General features: G+C 40.6%; 1 protein-coding gene across 2 annotated transcripts in view; it reads left to right on the top strand.

Moving 5' to 3' along the window:
- Window positions 1–22,715, top strand: part of PLCL2 (phospholipase C like 2) — a 214,500-nt gene that overhangs the window by 152,441 nt on the left and 39,344 nt on the right. For both annotated transcript variants that reach the window (XM_049870667.1, XM_049870666.1), the window contains exon 5: window positions 10,778–10,853. In XM_049870667.1, coding sequence (XP_049726624.1) covers window positions 10,778–10,853 — 76 coding nt within the window. The remainder of the gene's footprint in view (window positions 1–10,777; window positions 10,854–22,715) is intronic.

Here is a 22,715-nt window from a genome sequence, read left to right as displayed (position 1 = left end):
GGGGAGTGCAGGGTTGAGGAGGAGGAAGGGGGAGGTCAGGACTCCTAGTTGTTCACCTGGCCAGGATAGGAGAGCAGCGCGACTCACTGAATCTACCCTGAGGTGGGAGATATCCCTCACGTGCGTAGTGCTTTACAATTTTCCAAAGCAAGTTCATTAATCCATATGTTACATGATGGAATAGTAAGAGGCTCTGGTGTGAAATGATTTTAGTGCGTGGGCTGGGGGCAGAGGAGAGAAGGGAGGCCTTTAGACGACTGGGGCAGGTATGGGCTCCCATTGGGCCTAGCAGAGCAGGCCTCGAACCCCAGGCAGTGACCTTCCCTCTCTTGTTGCACTCCTCTCACCCCCAACACCCACCAGCCCTGTGAGCCGTGTCACACCTCTTCACTCCTGGAGAGGAAGCCTTGACTCCCACACAATCCAGGATTTCAGCCCCACTGTGGGAAGTCCATGTCTGTGTTCTTATCATACCTGCCATCGTGAACTGACTCCCAGGGCAAACTGGGCCTGTTGCACAGAGTGCCTAAAAGAAGATATGCCCTGGGGTGTTTTGCAAAAGGCATGTTAGTAATAAGTTAGTAACAAGCACAATGGTGAATTCCAGCAGCCCACCTGGGTAGTTGCGTAGGGAGTGTGGAAACACGTGCACAAGATTATTTGTTCTTACACAAAGACATTGTGTTTCGAAATTGGAAGATGAAAGAGGAGCCTCCCTGCACCCTAGGAAGTAGATGAGTGGTTTCTTGTTTGCTAGTTTTATTTTTCTTTTGGATTGGCAGGGGGTGGGAGGTGGTGCTAGTGCCAGCAAAAAATATGAGCCCTGATAAGGAGAGAGTCCGTGCTCTGGTGCGTACTCTCCTGACTGTGGGCAAGTCCATTTCTTTATCTGTAAAGTGGACATAATGTCACCACCTAAAGGGTTGAGAGACTGAAAGAGAAAATATATGTAAATTTCCCAGAATGTAAGAAATCCTTAATCAATGGCAGCCATTATCATAGTCATGATTAGTTTTCAAAGGCCAGAAACATGCAGCTGTTGAAGTTTTCAGACCCCCGTGTGTGTAGTTTAATGTCACTGCCACCTGCAGAGCAGCAGTTACTCATCCAGTGTGCTCTGCTGCCTGGAGAGCAGGGTCACTCCACTTCACAAGGGCAGGTTTAAAATTACAAAGTGAAAAGCAGAAGGTAAGTTTCCCACCTCCTTGCTAGCTGAGTTGCCTCTCTACTCTGAAAGGGGAAGATACCGGAACACGTGAGTGATGTGGTCAACGCCAGAAAGAATGGTTTTATGTAGTGAATACTCTGGTAGCTGCTTGAATGCATTCTTTTCTTCCTTCTAGCTGTGCAATTCCTGGAATACTGTAGACTCTTCTCTGTGCTCAGAAACACTGGTTTTCATTACAAGAAAGTCTCCAGTTGCTTTGCTCTCTTAACGCATATACTTAGTTATCACAGACTTGACTGAAACTAATGATACCTCGACTATGATTGGATTACCTTCTGTTAATTAAAAAAAAAACCAAACCCATTACCGTCGAGTCGATTCCAACTCATAGCAACCCTATAGGACAGAGTAGAACTGCCCCCTTGTAGTTTCCAAGGAGCACCTGGTGGATTCAAACTGCCGACCTTTTGGTTAGCAGCCGTAGGACTTAACCACCTACACCATCAGGGCCACCTGGTGGTGCAGTGGTTAGAGCAGTCTCCTGTTAACCAAAAGGTCGGCGGTTCAGACCAATCAGCTGCTCCTCCAGAAAAAGATGTGGCAATTTGCCTCCAAAAAGATTTACAGCCATGGAAACCCTGTGGGGCAGTTCTCCTCTGTCCTATAAGAGTGCTTGGAGTCAGAATCTACTCAATGGCAGTGGGATTTTTTTTTTTGTTTAAATCACCTTGAACCCTTGGAGAAAAGGCTTGATATAAATAGGTAGCAATAAAAATGGTACTATGTTTAATTCAAATTTTATGCTTTGAAGTTTAATTAATTTAGCAATAATAGTTTTAAATGAATATGTCAGAACTCTAAACGGTCCTTAGTTACAGTTACTTGAAAGAATTAATGTAGCATCCAGAAGTTCCTGACATACTCTTCAGAAGTAGCTTACTCAGTGAATAATTGGGTTTAATGACCTCAGGTTCCCCTTTACTCCTGCAAGAATGAGTCAGGCCAGGTTTTGAGCCATTCTAATCAGTTCTTTGAGATGTTCCCCTCCATCTAAGATGCAGCCTTTGAACTCATTATCTGTGAAATTTGCATGACCCAGGGAAGGGTGAATTGTGGGCCCTGGCCCTTCACTTTCTCTATCTAGGCATGTACTGGAGACCAGAGCCAAGAGGCCTGGTTGTAGACTGCATCCCCACTGGACTGCTCCCAGCTGCCCACAGGCTCAGCTGAGAGTTCTTTTCCAAGTTAAAGCTCCCCACTTACCCACACCCCTTCCTCATCTCGGGACCATAGAGGGTATCTACATTTCATGCAGTCTGGGCTGAGAGGCTTATGAGGATGTTATATAAACACATTGCTTTTCTGCTTTAAAAAAAAAAGCAGAAAAGTGATTCTTATTGTCAAGAAGCTGACAGGGCCAAAGACCCCACAGAGGATGGGGTTTGTGTGTACGCCCTTGAGGTAACCATGGTGCAAAACGATTCATCTTGTGCGGGAAAGCAGCCTGTTGGATGTGAGAATATTGCATACGGCTTCCTACAGTTGTCATGTATGAGTCGATGTGTAGTCTGTGAAGCCCTTTTCTAACAGACTTCTGGTCGTGTAAGTTTTATCATAAAGTAGAGAAATCAGAGGACGGTTATAATTTAACCACATAAAACATATGAACTTACTAAAGACATGCTTACCATATAGAAAAGCACAGCATGATAAATTATTACATGAACTGGTGGAACATACTATGTAGCTCTTCTGCCTAGTTTTATGATTACCATGAAGTTTTTTCACAGTAGTTTAGGTTCTATTTTCTTGCTTGATTTCCAACAATTTTTGTTTTCTCTATGAAGATGGTGGTGTACAGGACTAGGAACAGTACAAGGTCAAAGCCAACATTCTTTTTGACTTTCAAAATTCTTTTACTTCCTTAAATAAGATTAAGTAACTTAAATTACTTCAAATTTTGGCTAAAATTATCTAGAAATGTTTAAAATTTGCCAACAATTTATAGTAGGATAAACACTTAAAATCTATGCATTGACTTCACAACTAATCTTTTGGTAGTATTAGAATCCCTGGTTTTTCCAGAGCTCTTTCCTATTTTCCCAAACTATTTTACAAAATGAAGCTTTTCAAGCCCTAGTCTATTTAAATGTGTTTGGAACCATACAGATATTTCTAGTAAATGCTAAATCTCAATTAATCTAGACATGTGAGTGAATTCTTTTTTAAATAAAATTTGGTTGTGGCTTTCTAATTTATTCAGTTGTCTGCATAAAATAAAAATATCTGATTGAAAATATGGGTTTTGGTAAGATAAATCACCCTGGTGCGTACACCATTTTAATTCCCCTAATCTCTCTGCCTCTGTGATTTTTATCTGGTTTTTTTGTTTGTTTGTTTGGTTGGTTTGATTTGGTTTTTCTTTGATTCCTCTACATGGTGCCTTTTTTTTTTTTTTTCCCCCTATTTCCTCTTTGTGGTGTTTTATCTTTGCTCGTTTCTCCTCTCCTCCCAGCCTTAGAAATATGTATTACTAAGGACTTCTAGTGGCTAACACTGGAAGTGCTGCTCAGAAATGCCCACAAGTGTAAACGTTTGATACGTCCAGTGTGCGCTGGATGCCACAGCAGCAGGTAGGAGGTCAGAGCCCTGGCAATAAAGTGGCTGTTGTGACTCCACGACACTCTTAATTTTCATGAATTTTACACCGCATCCAAATGGTCATTTGGGTGTGTCTAGGAGAATTCTATATTACACCGTATATAATAAGCATAATGCCTTTATCTTATATAATCATATGGTAATTCACTTCAGAAACTGCACTCGAAGTTTAATTTGTGCACTGCAGCCTCTTCTCAGTGCTCGGGTATATGTGAATTTAGAGTGAGAAGTGGTAGATAGAGACGTTGATTGTGGCAGAGGACGCGTTTTTTCAATGAACAAAAAAGTAATGTGAAAGAAAATTCAAGTAGATAACTTGCAGATGAGATGAAATGCTTCTTTAGGGGATTCAGTCTGAATTTTAGTGATGAGAGATTCCGATTATACCAGTGTTTAGATCAAAGTTACATTCCCCCCTTAGATACTACCCTAACTCTGAAATGAGCTTTACAAAAAGTTAGAGCATACCGAGAAGTTAGAGGATTCTTGACGTCCTGAACACGGACCCTAGGTCACTGGTAACTCAACTAACTCACTCCATATATATATAGCATTTGGCATCTATACTCTGGCAAGAAATGATGATTTAAAAAAGTTGAATACAAAGTTGGACCAAACTTATATGATGCCAGAACCATACTTTTGGGTTTAATAGTTTTGAGGATTTAACCTGTTACGCTTCAAAATAACATTGAATAGAAGAACTTGTTAAAATTTTTCAGAAAATATTTTAAAATACTTCCCCTTTTATAGTCCATTCTGCTCTAATACTTGTTTATAAAATGTAAATCTGTCCAAACACAACTGATATATTAGGGTACAGCTTAGGCATAACACGAATTTCACATTCGCTTATGCACAGTTTTGTCCACCAGAAACACTAGGTGAACACAAAAAACTGCCTGGGTGAACTGAACATACACATGCCCATACCTCAAACATCTACCGTCTACTTTGGTTCACTGTCTGTGTTAGGAACCACACCCATGCATATCTGATGGTACACCCTCCCATCAGATTTCAGTTAACATCCCTTCCACCACTGCACAATAACACACAAGCTGCAACCCTTTCGACACCCGCTTCCACAAGCAAACTTTAGGTTTTTTTTTTTAAGGTAAAGTGCCATATTGCATGTAGTATTTTTATTTTTGTTTCTTAACCATTTAACATGTGTAAAACTTTTCTCTTTTATTAGTGTTCTGTCTTTTTTTCAAGTGTCACTGTGAAGTTTTTGAATGTTGTATTCCTAACCTCATTTTTCCCATAAGCCCTGTGGTTTTTAATGCACAATTTTGCGTTGTGCAGTGGTTTTTTTAGGAGTGCATTTGTCACGTTACAGGAACTGACTATACCTGCACATATATTCTCCACAACAACCCAAGATCACGAGATGACCAAATCAAGAACTTCCAATACTGTAGACACACCCTCCTTCTAGGAACTCTCACCTCCCACACCTGTAAATGTTTATTATCCTTGTTCGGTTCCTTCCCCTCTGACCACTCCTCTATTTCTTTCACTTGTTGGTCTTCCTCTGCTTATTTATTTGAGTGATTCTGGAGCAGTCCTGGGATGTTTTCATCTCATTTATCGTTAACATTTCTCCCTCAGAGAGAGGGTTGACATGTTGTGGGGTTGGTAACCAATGTTGCAAAACAATATGTGTACTAATTGCTTAATGAGAAGCTGGTTTGTTCTGTAAAGCTTTATCTAAAGTACAATTTAAAAAAAAATGTTTGCAAGACAAAAAATTTCTCCCTCAGAGCTGTTGATATATTTTTCATCTCAGCTACTACCTCTGTGCCAAAAATTCCCAATTTTCAGTGCCAGAACCAAGCTTTCACACAAATTCTGGTGGCTGCTGCAGATTTTCACAAGATTGCCCTGATGGATGGAACCAACTCAACTCAACTAATGGGAAATTCCACATCCTAAGTGAGTTGACATGTAAAGGCTCTTTGTAAACTTTGAAGCCCTTTACAACTGTAGAGTGTTACCATTGTTTTCCCCCAGCCAGTCTGCCCCCTACATCATCTTAGGCTCTTCCTCCTTCTTGTGTCCATGACAAATCAGCATGGAGCCCTGCTCTGTCTTTCCGTAGTTCCTGGGATAAAAGAAAGTTCAGTGAATTGTCCAAAATCAGACATATGATCCTTACATAAAACCACAGAATTGGCTATTTCCAAAATAGTATTATCCTAGTTGATATACAACTTTCAAAACAGAAAGCAAAGAAGCAGCCTATAGTAATATTCCTTTTCATAAGCATATCCATAAACAGAAGTTGGCCCTGCACTGACATGGGAAGTTACTTTGAAAACATAGAATTCTTATGAAAGGCATTCTGGTTTCCTTCCAGCTTAATAAAGTATAAAATTTAATGGTTACTTTGCCTTTAGTTGAAACTTACTACGTTTTATCTGCTTGAGTCCTGAATTAAAACCTTATATTAATGAGTTGATAAAATTTGTGAAATGGGTTTCTAGGCTGTGTTAAATAGATTTTCCTGGATGGGGCCCAGAAATTTAGGAAGTACTGTAACTGGACACTAATATAACATCCATTAGCAACAACTATATAAAAGCATCTTGTACTGCGTAAACAGGATGAGCGGCCCTGTGGTGGGTTACTAGGGTTGGCAGGAGGATGGCTAATTGGCTGTGCCAAGAACTTACACCCATGCATTTAAAGAACATTGGTGAAATTAATGTATTTGCATTAATACAAATAAAAAATACATATAAAATCAACCACTCTCCCTAGCCTTGCATTAAATTGGCATATTGATGTAATATACACAGAGAAAACAAAGTAAAATAAAACACTTTTTCCTTTTGGCTCATCTTTTTTAATGCTACACACCACACTTCGACCTTTGTCTAGTCCAAGTTGCTTATTCTAGTAGTTTGTCATTAAAATATAAATGATTTTTCTTTTATGACAATGAATTTTTAAATAGAGCCAAGTAAATTGTTGATTGTCATCATTAAAAAAAAAAATATTTTCCCAAAGCACTGTATAGAAATGCTATTTAAAAAAAAATTGGGGGTCACTGTTGGTATTTGAGATGATACCACTGTAGTGTGTGTGGTTCCTATCAGGGGTTAGTATATTCCCTTCTGCTTGTGTACATGGGATGTCCCTTCTTCTCTTTTTTTGCCTGTGCAATTGCTACACATGCGTCAAGATCTAGTGTGGTATCGTGGAAAGAGCGGGGCTTTGGGGTCAAACGGAATACCAGCTTCATTAGTTATTAACTGCAGTTTTTCTGCTTGTTACCAGATGACCTTGGGAAGGTTGGTTAATTCTCAGGTCGTCAGTGGTGTTCATATCTGTAAAACTAACACCATAAATACCTCCCTCACATGGATAATGTGAGCATTAAATATGCACAGAGTTCATACCTGGTGCAGAGGAAGCATTGAATTACTTTCACCCTCATTCATTCAACCAACATGTGTACTATTTATAAGCACAGTTTATTGTAAATTAACACACCCAGACAGATATCAGTCTCCACTAGACAGAAATTGGTCTCTACTAGCTCATTCAATGCCACTGTGTTGTCCCCTGTTGTATCCTCAGTGGCATGTGTCATGCATTCAGACATACTTGTTGGCCAAATGACAGCAAGCAGTCAGCCAGCTGGGCAAGGCAGGAAGGAGGGCTCAGCGACTGCCCTGCCCTCAGCCTGATGGACTCTTCCCCTAGCGTTCTTCTAGGAGCCAACAGTGCAGAGAGTGTCTTTAGTGATACCCCGAGGGACACTTCCATTCAAGGAGGACTTACACACCTGCTCAAGAGTTGAGAATTAACTCACGCTTTGGACAAGAACTATAAACTACCACACATTAATTTCATTATAAATACCCACCAAACCCACTGCCGTCGAGTCGATTTCAACTCATAGTGACCCTATAGGACAGAGTAGAACTGTCCCATAGAGTTTCCGAGGAGCCCCTGGCGGATTTGAACTGCCAGCCTCTTGTCTAGCAGCCGTAGCACTTAACCACCACGTCACCAGGGTTTCCTCATTATAAATATGTACCTTAATTAGAAATATGTACCTCAACTATAAAAATATCTCCACTGGTAGTTTCTCCCCCCAGTGAAAACATTTAATAGCAGGTGGGCAAAGTGAATCCTCTCTGCTTGGGTCTGGAGGGGTTTTCTTCCTGCCTTGTCTAAGTTCTGCTGATGGTTTACTGTGTGTCTGCCTTCTCGTAGTCTGGTTCCCTCTGGAATGCTCCTCTAATAAACTCTAATATCGACTGCAAAATGGCTGCTGCTGTTTACATCTGAACCAGAGAGAAATGGCGTCTCACTATGTTTGTGTTATCCACCCTGGCATTTTAGCCACTTGCCCCTTCATATTCCATATACTACTAATAAGTAAAGGGGGGTGGATTCACTTAGATTATTGGGAGAAGAACACCTGTACTGAAGTCTGAGCCACAGACCTTCCTTCTTTGGGTGTCAACATGGACACCAGTGCCCTGTTGTTCAATATCCTACCCAATGGCCATAGCTTAGGAGTATTTAACTTTATCATACCCAAAGCACGCAGGCTACAGTAGCCCCATTTTGTTGTGATAAATTTGTTTGTTCATCTGTCTTCTTTTCCTGCCACACTTCATGGTCAACAATATTCTGTATTTGTCCTCCACACTTAGCTTAGGGTCCTTCGCATAGAAATCCCTCAATAAATGATTGTCCCAAGAATAAACCAATGATCCTTCAAGTGTTACAGAGCACAGGAGGCAGACAAGCTTCCACAGCCAAACGCCCAAGATGGACCTGCATTTCTTAAGCCTAGCCTTCTGTTTTACAGCAGAAAGGTACATAATTATCAGTTGATTGTTTCTCTGAACTGCCTCACATCAGACTGTTCAAGTAAAACTAAAATTAGTGTTGAGTGTTTGAAACATTGCCAGTGAACATATGAAAGGAAAGCATACTCGTCCTACTAATTGTGGGGCTACCAGAAAATGCCCTGCCAGGCCTTTTGGACAAATGGGGAGTCAGCTGACACCTACTATTTGCGAGTCTTTGCTGTGACAGTGACTTAACAGCCTTCCCTTTAATCCTCGCAACACAAGGCGCAGTGTCTGTGATTAAATTGTGGCTCGGCAAAGTTAAATACCTTATCCTAGGTCGTAGCCTAGATGACAAAGCTAACGAATAGCAGAACCCATATAAATCTGTGCCCTCTTCCCCTGCCCCACCCCCAGTATTAATCTTGTCTTAACCCCCTTTCCCCTACAGACTGACTGTATGTATAAGTCTGTGCTTAATGCTGCAGATTTGTTCACCTACGTTCCTTCAGTTACCCTTCCCGTCCTACGCATTTGTGTCGTGACTGGGTTCATTTCATTGCTTGGATTTTTTTGGGTTTTTTTTGATTGTTGTTTGTTTGTTTCTTTCTTTTTCCTGTCTGTATAGAGGCACAGTTGGCCAGTTGTTTGATATTGGGCTGTGACACCCACTATCCTTGCTTGAAGAAGTTCTTGCTTATTCTTATCTCTCTTCTGGCTTGACATCAAAACTGAAAAAGGTTACTGATGACGGTATGAACCTTTTCAGTATGCAAATTATGTAATGGTACAAATGACTTTATATTGGTATAATCAAGTTCTTAACCATTTTTATCACTGCCTATTCAATATGTCAAGCTGTAAAGTAGAATATTTTAATTTACAGGAATGACTCAGATCTTGAAGAAGAAAAAGTGTGGAAATACTGAATTCCAAAGTGCAGACTCCACCACTGGCCTGTGGACTTCATGAAGATAGGGGCTGTACCCCACAGGCCACTGTACACCTGTTCCTACCCAGTGGCAGGCTGTAGACCCTCCATGAATAATGAATGAAGACAGAAATGAATACCTGCTTTGGCCTTCTAACCTCCCGACGTTTACTAGTTTTTTTTGGAACAGTGGAAGTTGATAAATGCTGTTTGACTAACTTTAAGACTCTAGTGCACTTGCTAAAAGGCATGTTGACTCTGCTTTCACTTTACTAAGTGTAATTAATCAAAATATCATATTCTTGGAGTTGTCAAATAATGCTACCTACATATACTTAATAATTGTTATTAAATAATTAATATGGCAGTTAGTGATAAATGCTATCAAGGAAAACAAAGCAGAATTTAAAAGGATGGAGAATGATGGATGGGTGTTTTTTACTTAAAATAGGATGATCTTGTAAATTAAGTAATATTATAATGTAGAATTTTTGGACATTTAATTACAGAAAATTAAAATTACACTGAAAGCAAGCATCATAATCATACCCATTTGAGCCAGGAGAGCTGGATCTGGCTATCTCATTTTTTCATAGTGATTTTAGATTTTAGAGCCAAAAAGATGACTGTAGGCAGGTATTTTCATAACTGTTTAAAGAGTAAGATAACTGATCAGCTGTGCCCTGATCCTTTCCCTTACTCAAGCTTGCACTCTTAAAACCAGTGCATGCAATTTGGAACATGAACTCAAATTTGAATATTTAAAAATCATTGATGAGATACATTAAAATAGTATTTTGGCATATATCACGTTGTTTTGATCTGCATTGGAAGTTTTAAACTGATTTTCAGATAAAAGCATTTTGGCTGCAGTGGGTGAGCTGCATAGGCATCAGAGCGTTCTATAAGATGAAAAGTTGCAAGTTTTGTTAAAATAAAATGACTGAAAATGTGATTAGAAACCCAGATCAGTTTGATACTGCCCCAAAGTTCAAGTTCGGTGCTGTGCTAACCTAACTATACCCAGAACATATTAATACAGCCTTGCTTAAACCCTTACATGAGGACTTGTGTTTTCACTGAGGATACATACCCATTTGGACCTGAGCCTGTTTTTAGGGGGGAAATATCAAGCACGACTGCGTGAGGGTGTCGGATAGTTGTCAGGTGTAACCTTGTACCTGGATGTTCCCTTTACAGATGATTCAGTCCCTCAAGGCACTGATTGAAAATGCAGATGCTGTGTATGAAAAGATCGTACATTGTCAGAAGGCAGGTAAGTCAAAGTCGTGTTTCTTTTCTTTAAAATAAATTTAATAGCATCAAACGTTTTGTCTATATACTTGAAGGAGTGTCATTTCATCTTTTTTGATATTATTATCAAGAAAATCAGATCTAAAAAATTTGCCGTGGCCTAAAGAAAATACGGATTCAGTGGTTCTCAATCCTTGTTAACAAACTCACCTTGGGAGAGCTTTAAAAATAAATGGACACTGGTCTGAGACAAGGCTTGGGAATTAATAGTTGTTAAAATTCCCAGGTGTTATCACATGCAGCCCAGGTGAAGAACCCCTGCACTCTATTCCTCAGTGCTGCCTGTGGTACCAAACCTTGTACCACTCTCCACGACTTTCTAGCACGTGGTAAAAAAGGTGAGTCTTGAGGGGAAAGCTATAGTAGAGAAAGAATGGTTTCTTAAAAAAGGAGAATGGGCCCCAGTTACCACCTCTTGGCACTTTTTACTTGTTGATAAATTAATTTACCCTCCGAATGTTATACTAGATTATAAAATTCTACTCATGTAAAACAACCACCCCACTAATTTTAGCTGTGGTAACACCAAAAATATCAAGGATTCTGTATCGTAATAAGAACAGACAAAATGGAGCTCTTCAATTTTCAAAAGTTGTTTGAGCGTCAAGTTAGAAAATCCTTATGTGGGGAATATTTATAAATCATAATTAAGAATATTTGTTCTTGATTTCTAAGGTTTTTGGTTATGGTTGCCATTCTTTAAAGTCAAGGCACTGTAGCCATTCCTTAGCCTCGGAAAAAAATATTTCTTGTCTCTGAAATGAACCCATTTAAAATATATTGAAGACGAAGTTGTGTGATTGTTTTGTGTTCATTGAAGGAATGTTTACGTTACTGACTAATCAACAAATTCCGAAATCCTCACCTCGTTTTACTCATCTCATTAACAAAATGTTGCTAGCAAAATGACCTTCCTACTTCAAGTCCTTTCTGGGTTAAACCTCCCTACAGTCCACAGCTACGGACAAGTTGCTTCAGACACCATTTTGATTATACCCTTCACAAAATCATTCAGTAGTTCCCTAGAGTCTCTTGCATCTAATCTAAGCTCCTGACATCCCATGCAAGATCTTCTATCAACTGGCTCACACGTTTTGCTAATATTATATATTTATTAATCAAACCATCCATAGGGTCGCTGAGTCAGAATCAACTCGACAGCACTGGGTTTGTTTTTTTTGGTTTGTTCATCCATTTACTAAATATCTTCTGAACTTCTACTGTGCATAAGGGACTTGGTAGCATAGATTGGTTTTTGCCTTTTAGAACCTTAAAATTAAACAGAAGTTAATGAAAGTTAGCACATACATAAGATTCATTCCTTCAAAGGCATTGATCCTTACTGTGTGTAACTCAGGAGCCTGAGCATGGCTTGCAAGGCAGTGGGGAGTAGCATGAGCAGAGGAACTGAGCTTTGAGATGATGACTGTAGTAGCTGTGTGCAGAATATGTTCTTTAATTTTTTATTGTGTATTAGGTGAGAGTTCACAGAGCAAATTAGTTTCCCATTTGATAGTTTGTACATAAAGTATTCCGTGACATTGGTTTCATTCCCCACAATGCGTCAGCACTCTCCCCATTTTCTTTCTAGGTTCCGCATTTCCTTTTGTCCTGATTTCCTGCCTTCTCATCTCTGGCTTTGGGCAAACGTCGCTCTTTTGATCTCATATAATTGATTGTCCTAAGAAGCCTGTTTCCTCTTCAGTGTTAGTGTTTATTTTATGGGCCTCTCTATGGTTTGGAGCCCTGGTGGTCCAGAGGTTAAGAGCTCTGCTGATAACCAAAATGTCAGCAGTTCGAATCTACCAGCTGCTCCATCGAAACCCTATGGTGCAGTTCTACTATGTCCTACAGGGTTGCTATGACTTGGAATTGACTCAGCGGCAGTGGGTTTGGTCTATGGTTTGGCTGAAAGGTAGCCTCCGGGGATGGTTTCAGTTCCAGTTCAGAAGGGCCATAGTCTCAGGGTTTCCTCCAGCCTCTGTCAGACTAGTAAGTCTGGTATTTTTTGTGAATTTGAATTTTGTTCCACAGTTTTTTTTCCCACTCTGACCAGGACCCTCTGTTGTAATCCCAGTCAGAGCAGTCAATAGTGGAAGCTGGACACCATCTAATTCTTCTGGTCTTGGGGTTGTGTAGGCTGTGGTTCATGTGGTCCATTAGTCATTTGGACTAATTGTTTCTGACTCTTTGGTTTTCTTCACTCTCCTTTTCTCTGGATGGTAGGAGACCAATAGTTGTATCTTGGATGCCCACTGGCAAGCTTTTAAGGCCCCAGATGCTACTGACCAAAGTAGGTTGCAGACCTTTGTCTTACGAACTATGTTGTACCAATTAACATTGATATCCCCTGAGTCTATGGTCCTTCAGCTTTGAGCCTAGGAACTTTGTCCAGCGAGGTGTTTAGTTACATCTAAAAAGTTGCTCTGACTGTGGCCCTTGTGTGCTCTTGTCTATTTTAATATGTAAGCAGTGCCTACAGTTATGTACATAGAAATATCCACCATGAAATCTATATCTGCAGGTGGGTGTGTTCCCTTACACCCTTCCACACCTCTTGGCGTACCTATCTACCTATGTACCCATTTGTAAATTATTGTTTGTTAATACCATTGTTGCAGGATTGTGTACGCTATAGTAATTACCATTGTTGCCCATTGTCCTGGTGTTCCTCTCAGCACCCTCCCTTGCCTAGGTCATGTTTTGCTGACTTACCCGCATTGAGTATCGCCTTTCCCTTCATCAGTATTAACACATGTCTTCTATCTATTTTGTCATTATCCCTTCCTCCCCTCTCCCATCTCTGGTAACCATCAAAGAATTTTTTTTTCTGTGTATAAACTTTTCTTGTTTTTTTATAATAGTGGTCTCATACAGTATTTGTCCTTTTGTGATTGGTTTATTTCACTCAGCACAATGTCCCAGATTCATCCACATTGTGAGATGTTTCATGGACTAGTCATTATTCTTTATCATTGCGTCGTATTCCATTGTGTACATGTACCACAGTTTGTTAATCCATTCATCTGTTGATGAGCACTTAGGTTGTTACCATCTTCTCGCTATTGTAACTAATGCTGCAGTAAACATGGGTATGCATATGTCTGTTTTATCACAGCTGTTATTTCTTTAGGGTATATATACCTAGGAGTGGGATTGCTGGGTCATATGGGGTCTTTCTATTTCTACCTTTTTAAAAAAAAGGAAGCGCTATACTGTTTTCCATAGTGATTGTACTGTTTTACATTGCCACCAGCAGTGTATAAGCATTCCAATCTCCCTACAACCTCTCCGACATTTGTTATTTTCTGTTTTTTTAATTAGTGCCAATTATGTCAGTTTAAGATCGTATCTCATTGTCGTTTTGATTTGCATCTCTCTAATGGCTGATTGTCGTGGCTATTTCTTCCTGTGTTTGTTAGCCACCTGAATGTCTTCTTTGGTGAAGTATCTGTTCATATCCTTTGCCCATTTATAATTGGATTGTTTGTCTTTTTGTTGTTGAAACGTTGAAATTTTATTTAAATTTTAGAGATTAGACCCTTGTTAGATTTGTCATAGCCAAAGATTTTTTCCCAGTCTGTAGGTTCTCTGTTTGCTGTTTTGGAGAAGCCTTTTGATAAGCATAAGTGTTTGATTTTTAGGAAGTCCCATTTGTCTAGTTCATCTTTTGCCGTTTGTGCATTTGTAATCATATTTGTTACTCTATTTATGCCATGTGTTAGGGCCCCTAGCATTGTCCCTGTTTTTTCTCCCATGGTCTTTATAGTTTTAGGTTTTATATTTAGGTCTTTGATTGTGCAGAATATTTTGGTGGGCAGAACCTACCAAAGGAGCTATCAGGAGGCTGTTGGCAGTAGTTGAGGAAGATGCCTAATGCTTCTGGGAGCAATGAGGCAGGAAAAGAAGACCCAGTGAGAGTAGGCCATGTGACCTCACCTTTGGGCTGCCCTTCACATTCCCTGCGAGTTTGTATTTCATCAGATTTTCCCAGCCTGTCTCTCTGCCAATCTGTATTTCTTTTTTTCTTTTTAAATTTGTCTCAACACTCTTCTGTCTCAACACTCTTGTGATTCCAGGATTCATTTTACCCAGCCATTCTATTAAGCCCTTCAGTCCATTCATTTGCTTCAGTTGATAGAGCTCCTTTAGTAATTATGTGTTTTATTAATGCACTTCATCTTCCAGACCAGAAAATAAACTCCGATGGCATCAAGGTTGTATTTTGAATTCCTTTCTTTTACCCATGACATCTTCTCCAATAGCCTATGCAGAATTGTCACCCAGATACTAACTGACTAAATGTGATTTGACTTTTCTTAAGTATTCAGTTCTATTAAACGCATGTATCACTACAAGAATTGTGAACTACTAAAATTTGAAACTACATTTGTCAGAAAAAAAAAATTCAGCCATTTGAGTTATTGACAGTTCTTTGCAACGTCACTGGTTTGTGAAATCTGATCACTTCTAGCATAACATGGCTTTATATTGTTCCGTTTGGTTTCAATAAGGAATGTGTGTTTAAAATATAGCTTGTTTTTAAAAGCTGAAAAGATCTGTTAGAGGCTTTTATTAGGAAAAAAAAGAATAACCACTGTGTAATGGTTCGTGTTGCTCTGGGTTAAAGATCTTCAGGAGCATATTAAAGATTATCTTTTAGCTTCACAGTTACTGCTAAACGCCTACACAGCCCTTCTGTTACCCTGAGGACTTATTTTAGAGCCCCTTGATCTTTTCTTTCTCATGTTTATAGTTATCACAGAGGCATACAGTCATTAGTCATATGAGGAATTGCTAATTTTTATTGGGCTCCAAAGACATTTGAGTAAGATTATACTTTTGATAAGTAATTGTTATTCTGCTTGCAGAATTATAATCTTGTGCGGATAAAATGAAAGATACAGATCACCAAAGTGCTGCAAAAGAGGATTATTTTAGAACTATTTTAAACTCAAATTTATAGTCTTATTAGATAACCTTCATTAAACAAACGAAAATAAGGAGTCGGCCCCTCCACTTGTAATCACACAGTCAAAAATGAACAGGCTCTGGACAGGTTCAGACTCCGGGGTATGAAATGGATTTTTTAAGAGACGGAAATGTCTATGCTAATGTTGATACGGGAAGAGGGAGTGGGGCAGGAGAGGAATGCTAAGGAGTGAAGACCGCCACCCTCAGGTAGCCTAGGAACCTGCAGGCCCTAATCTTCAGGTGACCCAGAGGGGCTCTCGGGGAGAACACCAAGAACAACTAGCTGGTAAGCAGTTTGAGGAGAGCCTACACATCCCACTCTTTCAAGAAGAGAATGCGGTAGCACACAGCGTTGGAGAGTTAAAGGGGAATTTTAATGAGAAAACCTTAGCATGTGCCTAGGAATACGAACTATCCAGTGAGGAGGTGAAGAGGAGGACATTAAAAGGTGTTGTAGAGATTAAGGATGGAGGAAGTGAGGAGGAAACAGTTGGCCTCGGAGAGGGGGAGGGACCCCCCCTTCCTCTCAGACAGTACAGAAAGTTGCAATATTTAAAGAAATTCTGAGAAAGAGAGGAGTGGTTTTCATTGGGGAGGTGATCAGGAAGTAGTGCTGTAGGAGAACACCAGCTTTGGGGGTGAGGAAGTGAAAGAATGGGTTAAGGACGGGTAAGAACATGGGAGAGTCTGTTCAGTCAGAGGTCGGTAGTGTCTGGTAAAGGGGGCTGCTTAAGTATCAGGGCCTGCGGGGGTGATATAAGACGAGTGGGCCTGGGCCGCACACACATGAGAAAGATGGAGAAGTAACAGATGACATGGCTATACAAGAATGAGTGTGTATAACCTAGTAATCACATCTGCACACACGCACACCACACGTACATTTTCATCAGTCTAACAAAATGTTTGTTCTTCCAAGAAATAACAAAGTAGGTGGTTGGTAAGGAACACATGCAGGGGAGCTGAATGGCAAACTACAGAGGGAGAAGCATCATAAAAGTTCATAAAAATTTATTTTAAAACAAGTTTCTAAGAGTTCACAGAAGATTTGTTATATTCTTTTAGGGGAAACATCTTTTCCACTGTCTGACATCTACCTCTTTCTTTATTTTAACGGCCAAAAAAGCATAGCCTATCTTTGAATTGTAATTTTCTTTCCAGTCATTCCATTGATCAATTTCATAAAAGATAGGAAGGTGATCTAGAAGGAAACACAAACTGCGTTTGCTTCAGTGAACTGGATGTTTTTATCAAGTGATTTTAAATGGAAAATAAATCGTTGTCTAGAGGGGAAAAAAAGAAATTAATGACAGACTTCCTGTTAAAGATGGTGAATTAATACATGCATTTAATCTCCAGCCCGTCCTGAAACCTCATCGAGATGATAGCAAAGGGGTTTGTTAATTAAGGCATAACTTCATAAGGACAAACAAAACGGGAGCAACAAAATTTTGGAAACTGAAAACAGGTGAACAAGTGATAATTGACTTAGCCCACTCCGGAAAGCTGAATCCAAAGCTGACAGGGAGGAAAGGGGACAAGCAATCTGACTGTAAGACCACCCCTTACAGGCAGCTCAGAATTTGGTGAAACCAGATATCTCTGGAAGGTGGAATAAAGATAGGGATAAAGGCAAAGAAGCATTTGAGAGCTGGATTAAGAAGCAGTTAGACCCCAGAAAGGTACATGTGTTCTGGCAGTGGGGAGGTACCTTTGTTATGTACTGCTGCTATAACAGGAATACCACAGATAGATGGCATTAACAAACAGAAGTTTATTCTCTCAAATCCAGTAGGCTAAAAGTCCAAATTCAGGGCACCAACTCCGGGGGAAGGCTTTCTCTCTCTCTCAGCTCTGGAGGAAGGTCCTTGTGATGCACTGGTCTTCCTTTGGTCTGGGAGCATCTCTGCACAGGAACCTCAGGTCCAAAGGATACGCTCTGCTCCTGGCACCCCTTTCTTGGTAGTATGAGGTCCCCCTGTCTCTGCTCACTTCTCTCTTTTATATCTCAAAAGAGATTAGCTTAAGACACTATCTAATCTTGTAGATCTCATGAATATAACTTCCACTAATCCACCTCATTACATCCTAGTGATGGGATTTACAACACATAGGGAAATCACATCAGATGACAAAATGGTAGACAGTCAGACAATACTGGGAATCATGACCTAGCCAAAAGTTGACAGATATTTTGGGGAGACACAATTCAGTCCATGACAGGAGGATACAAATGGCAAAATTTTCATCCTTCGGGGACAGGAAAGCTGGTAATAGCTAACCCAAGGTCGAAGAGGGAGAATGTTGACATGCCATGGGGTTGTTAACCAATGTCATAAAACAATATGTGTACTAACTGTTCAATGAGAAGCTAGTTCTGTAAACCTTCATCTAAAGTTCAGTAAAAAAAAAGTCACCTTTGAGTCAAACAATGGTGTAGATAAACTCGTAAAAACCGTTTTGCCTTAGGCATTATACCCTTTTGAAGATTATCTATGTGCAGTCTGCTCTGAGAAAGAGACACCAAAGGTTGGATTAGAGCTATGTTTTATGCTGAATTTAATTGTTCTCCAAGATAATGCTGTATGAAATCCTTCCTGACCGCAAATTGTTTGATCAGTTTTGTTCCAGCCCATTTCCATGGCAATGTCAATGAAATGAGGGTGTAAGAGTCTCTGGAGGTTTTCTTCTTCAGAACATTTTTGACTCCCTAGTCTGAACATTACCCTGGTTTGCAAATTGTATATCAAATAAACTTCGGTTCTTTAAAAAAAAAAAGTCCATCCTACATATTGGGAATTCAACAGGTAATTCTTGAAAATAAAAAAAAAAATGCTAATTAACATCATCATGTTACTTAGAATTATGGACATCTGTGCCAAAAAGAGAAAAATCCCAAGCTGCACACTGTGAGTGTGACTGCTTCTGGGGAGGGAGAAATTGGTAACAACTGTTTGGTTCTCTAGAAACTCTGGTGGCATAGTGGTGAAGAGCTGTCCGTGGCTGCTAACCAAAAGATTGGCAGTTCACATCTACTAGGTGCTCCTTGGAAACTCTGTGGGGCAGTTCCACTGTGTCCCATAGGGTCACTATGAGCCCGAATCAACTCGGCAGCAACAGGTTTGCCTTTTTTGGTTTTTATTTGGCTCTTTAAACTGTGTGCATCTATAAGCCTGATAGAAATTTAAAAAAAAAAAAAAAAAGGAAGAAAGGAACCAGGGAGAGAAGGTGCCAAGGGAACTTCTGACTGAGGGTGTTCTTGGAGAATACTCGCAAGGCCTCGGGGACAGCGTTAGGTGAACAAGGGTCAGAAAGACCTCTGCCAGATCCCTGCCTGGCTTCCCTTGCTCTGTGGGGACACCCAGTGCAGAGATGATGACCGGAGACCTGGTCCTCTTCTGGCAGGAGAACTGGCCCCATGCCCTTTCAGAATGACTGTTAGAAGGAGGGAGGAATCAAGCTCTAAATGAAAGGAAACCCCGCCCACCCAGCCCTATTTAAGTAGAAGCTTATTTTTAAAAAAAAAAAAAACTCTAAGGGATTTTCATGTACGCCCAACGTTGCATCATTACAGAGAAGAATAAAGTGGGAATTGAGGTAATTTTCGAAATAATGAAAGATAAAATTTTTTTTTTTTTTTATAATTACCCTTCGTTTTAATGAGCTTAATGAGAAAAACTTCTATAATGGATAGTATACGTTGCTGCTTTCTAAAATCTGCTTTGCTAAAACTAATTTGAACTTTTCTCATAATGGCCCTGGGTCATTTTGAGTGCTGTCCATTATTACGATGCAGTTTAATGCAGGATTCCCTGAGGAGCCCTCAGGTTGTGGAGGACCCTTAACCCATACGCTTAATAGCCAGCCTGTGCAGACCCTGTCCCCTGTATTTATGCTTTTATCCCATCTCCTTTCACTCAGCTGTCACTTCCTACTGCTAATTTGTACTGTCTTCCTGACTTTTGTACACCACACTTTTTTTCCTTTCTAATTTGCTGCTTCTAGTCCGCTGAGCAGTTGGCATTTCCCCAGCGACCAAGCCTGGTAGATTTGTCTTACTAAAAGCCCATCCACCCCCATGAGGGGAGAACGAGCAGAAACCCAGGCCTGACCTACATGACCTGGATTTAATGGCTCAGAGACTTGTTAGTAATTTTTTTTTTTTGCAAACTACTCAGATCTTAGAGTGTTCTTAGGAGCTGAGGCTCCCAGATAACTAACTTGTCACCATCGTCACTTGGTTCACTCACATCATTATCTCACCCAATTCAGTAAACGGAAAGTCATCTGTAAGGTTCATTCTGAAAGCACTTCACATGTGTTCTCTTTAAAAACTCTTGGAAAAAGGAACCTGGAAGCCTTATGACTTTTGGTTTTGTTTACGTTGGAATGTTTCTCAGCTCTTAGGTTTTACAGAGGTAAAAGGGATCCAGAGACCCACATCCTTGTGCCCGCTCTACCATGTCTTGCTGTGTGACTTTAGATTAGTCACTTGACCCCTCTCTGCCCCACATTTCTCCTTTCAGATGGTTCCTGGAGGCCCTGTGAGTTCTAAAATGCAGTGACCTGAGATCAGTTGCCTAAGCAGCAGTTTCGAAATGGATTGAAATGAGAATTACATAGAAAGATTAAAAGACTAAACAGATAATCCCCTACAGTGGTCCAAGGGTCCATCGATAGCAGCCCATGGGTGTGACTTTTGAGGGGGAAGTTAATGCCTAGCTTAGAAGATGAGAATGAATCTCTTCGAAGGTTAGACACAGGGAACTCATCCTCAGACATGCACAGCTCCTTTGGAGGCCTGGGCATCTTCCCTCTTAAAGACTGGGTATTGAATCGCCAGCGCCTTTCCTAGCCACATACTAATTAATTAACTAACAATTAGTGAAGCCATGGGAAGCCAAGAAGAAGCAAGGCCCTCAGTGGCCTCTTTCTGTCCCCTTAATTTCCCCCAAAGGAACCTCCATCTCTGATTAGGGAGGGTAGAGAGAGGGAGTACTCATCAAGGACTAAGGCAACTCAGGGGAAAAACTTCGAAATAAGAAACTGGTCCCTAGCAGCCCCCTGTCTCACCACACCTCCCTCACCTCCTGTACCCACCACCCCATGTGCTTTAAGATTCTCACATCAGCTTTCAACCAGTGGTGTTTTTCCCAAGTACGATCAAAATCTCCGGGGGCGGGGGTCCTTGTTTAAAATGCAATTTCTTTGCCTCACCCCCAAAATATTGAATCTTTTGGGTCGGGCTCAGCAATTTGCATTTCAGAGAGCACATTCAGGTTGTGGGAACCTCTCTTTAGAGGGTGGAACAGAGCAGACCTCACCTCCCCCCCGCCCAGCCTCCTGGGTTCCTGCTCCTATCTGAGCCCCTTCCTCTGCCACTTTAAAGGAACTGTGCTCTTGACCACTGGGACTCACACTTAATCGTGTGGTTGATTGACAGCCAAGTCATCTTCCTAAAAGAGTGTGTTTGTTCTTCATAACATCTGTCACTGGTGAAACTTCACCCGTGCCACAGATGACGGGGAGAGAAATGGGGGAGCCACTTGACTTTCTTGGGATGTCTGCCCTGTGATCAAACCCCAAAGCTGGGCCTTTTTGTCATTTGTCCTTCGTCTCTCCCCCGCCTCCCGACTTCTGCCTTTGTAAACCCACAGAGTGTCTGGAAGCATCACTTCTTGATGTAAACAGCAAGTCTTAGGGTCATCTGAGAAGGTGCTCTGCTCAGGGGGGTCAAAGACGATCATCGTTAAGTCAGGCTGCTTTTAAGCCTGGTGCTCAGGTGAAAAAGCTGCTTGTTTATTACTCTCTCTACTATACGTGTCTATTGGAGCTGAGAAGAGCTACAATTCACGTAACGTCCACAAGCAAAATAAGTCACCTTTCTCAGACAAATACCAGAAGGTTCAAAAGAATATATCTGCCTATAACCTAGTAGGTATCCTCAGGTATGAAATTAAGAAAATGGCCTAAATTATGATCTCTAAGGTTTTTCCAGCTCTCAGATTCTATGGGCTACGAATTTTACAAACCAAAAAAAAACCACTGCTGTTGAGCCAAATCCGAGTCATAGCGACCCTATAGGACAGAGTAGAACTGACCCAGAGGGTTTCCAAGGCTGTAAACTTTGTGGAAGCAGACCACCACATCTTTTTCCCATGGAGCAGCTGGTGGGTTTAAACCACTGACCTTTTGGTTAGCAGCCGAGTGCTTTAATCACTGTGCCAACAGGGCTTCTGGTACAAATCCAATAAGAATGTAAATATATAAGGGATTATAGTGGGTAAAAGTAAACAGATGCAGTCAAAGAATATTTTGCCAATATTTAGAGATAAACCTGATAAGAATAAGAACTTTGCAGCCACTTTCATTAACCTGTAGTCTTTCATTATAGGTCAGTGCCATTTCAATAACATATCACACATGTTAACATATTAAAGGAAAAAATAGTCATGCATTTGTGGACTGTGTTCAGTGTCAAGATACTGTACTAATTACTTCTTGGAGGTGCAAAAAAGAATGATAAAAGGTCTCTGCTACCATTGGAAGTTATAAAACACAGCCAAGTGAGTGGTACAGATAACAGGTACAAAAGAAATTTGAAGAAAGAAGCAATCCTAAAGGGATTTGTTGATAGGGGCAAGCGGGCCTTGGGCTGGGGACTCGAGGGAATTCAGGATTCATATAAATAGAGCAGAAGGTTCAGGGGCATTTTAGGTGGGCTAAAACTTCGAAGGCTTCATCATCAAGGTGTGCTTTCAGTGCACATGAAATGCATTGGTCTGGCTGAAGGGAAATAGTTGCTTCAGGAAGCATCAGAAGCTTAGGTTAGAAATATAAGTTGGGTCAG

This window comes from Elephas maximus, chromosome 27 (genome assembly GCF_024166365.1).
Source record: "Elephas maximus indicus isolate mEleMax1 chromosome 27, mEleMax1 primary haplotype, whole genome shotgun sequence".
Lineage (NCBI taxonomy): Eukaryota > Metazoa > Chordata > Mammalia > Proboscidea > Elephantidae > Elephas > Elephas maximus.
Note: the sequence above shows the minus strand (reverse complement) of the source record. Positions and strands in the feature narration are given on the sequence as shown.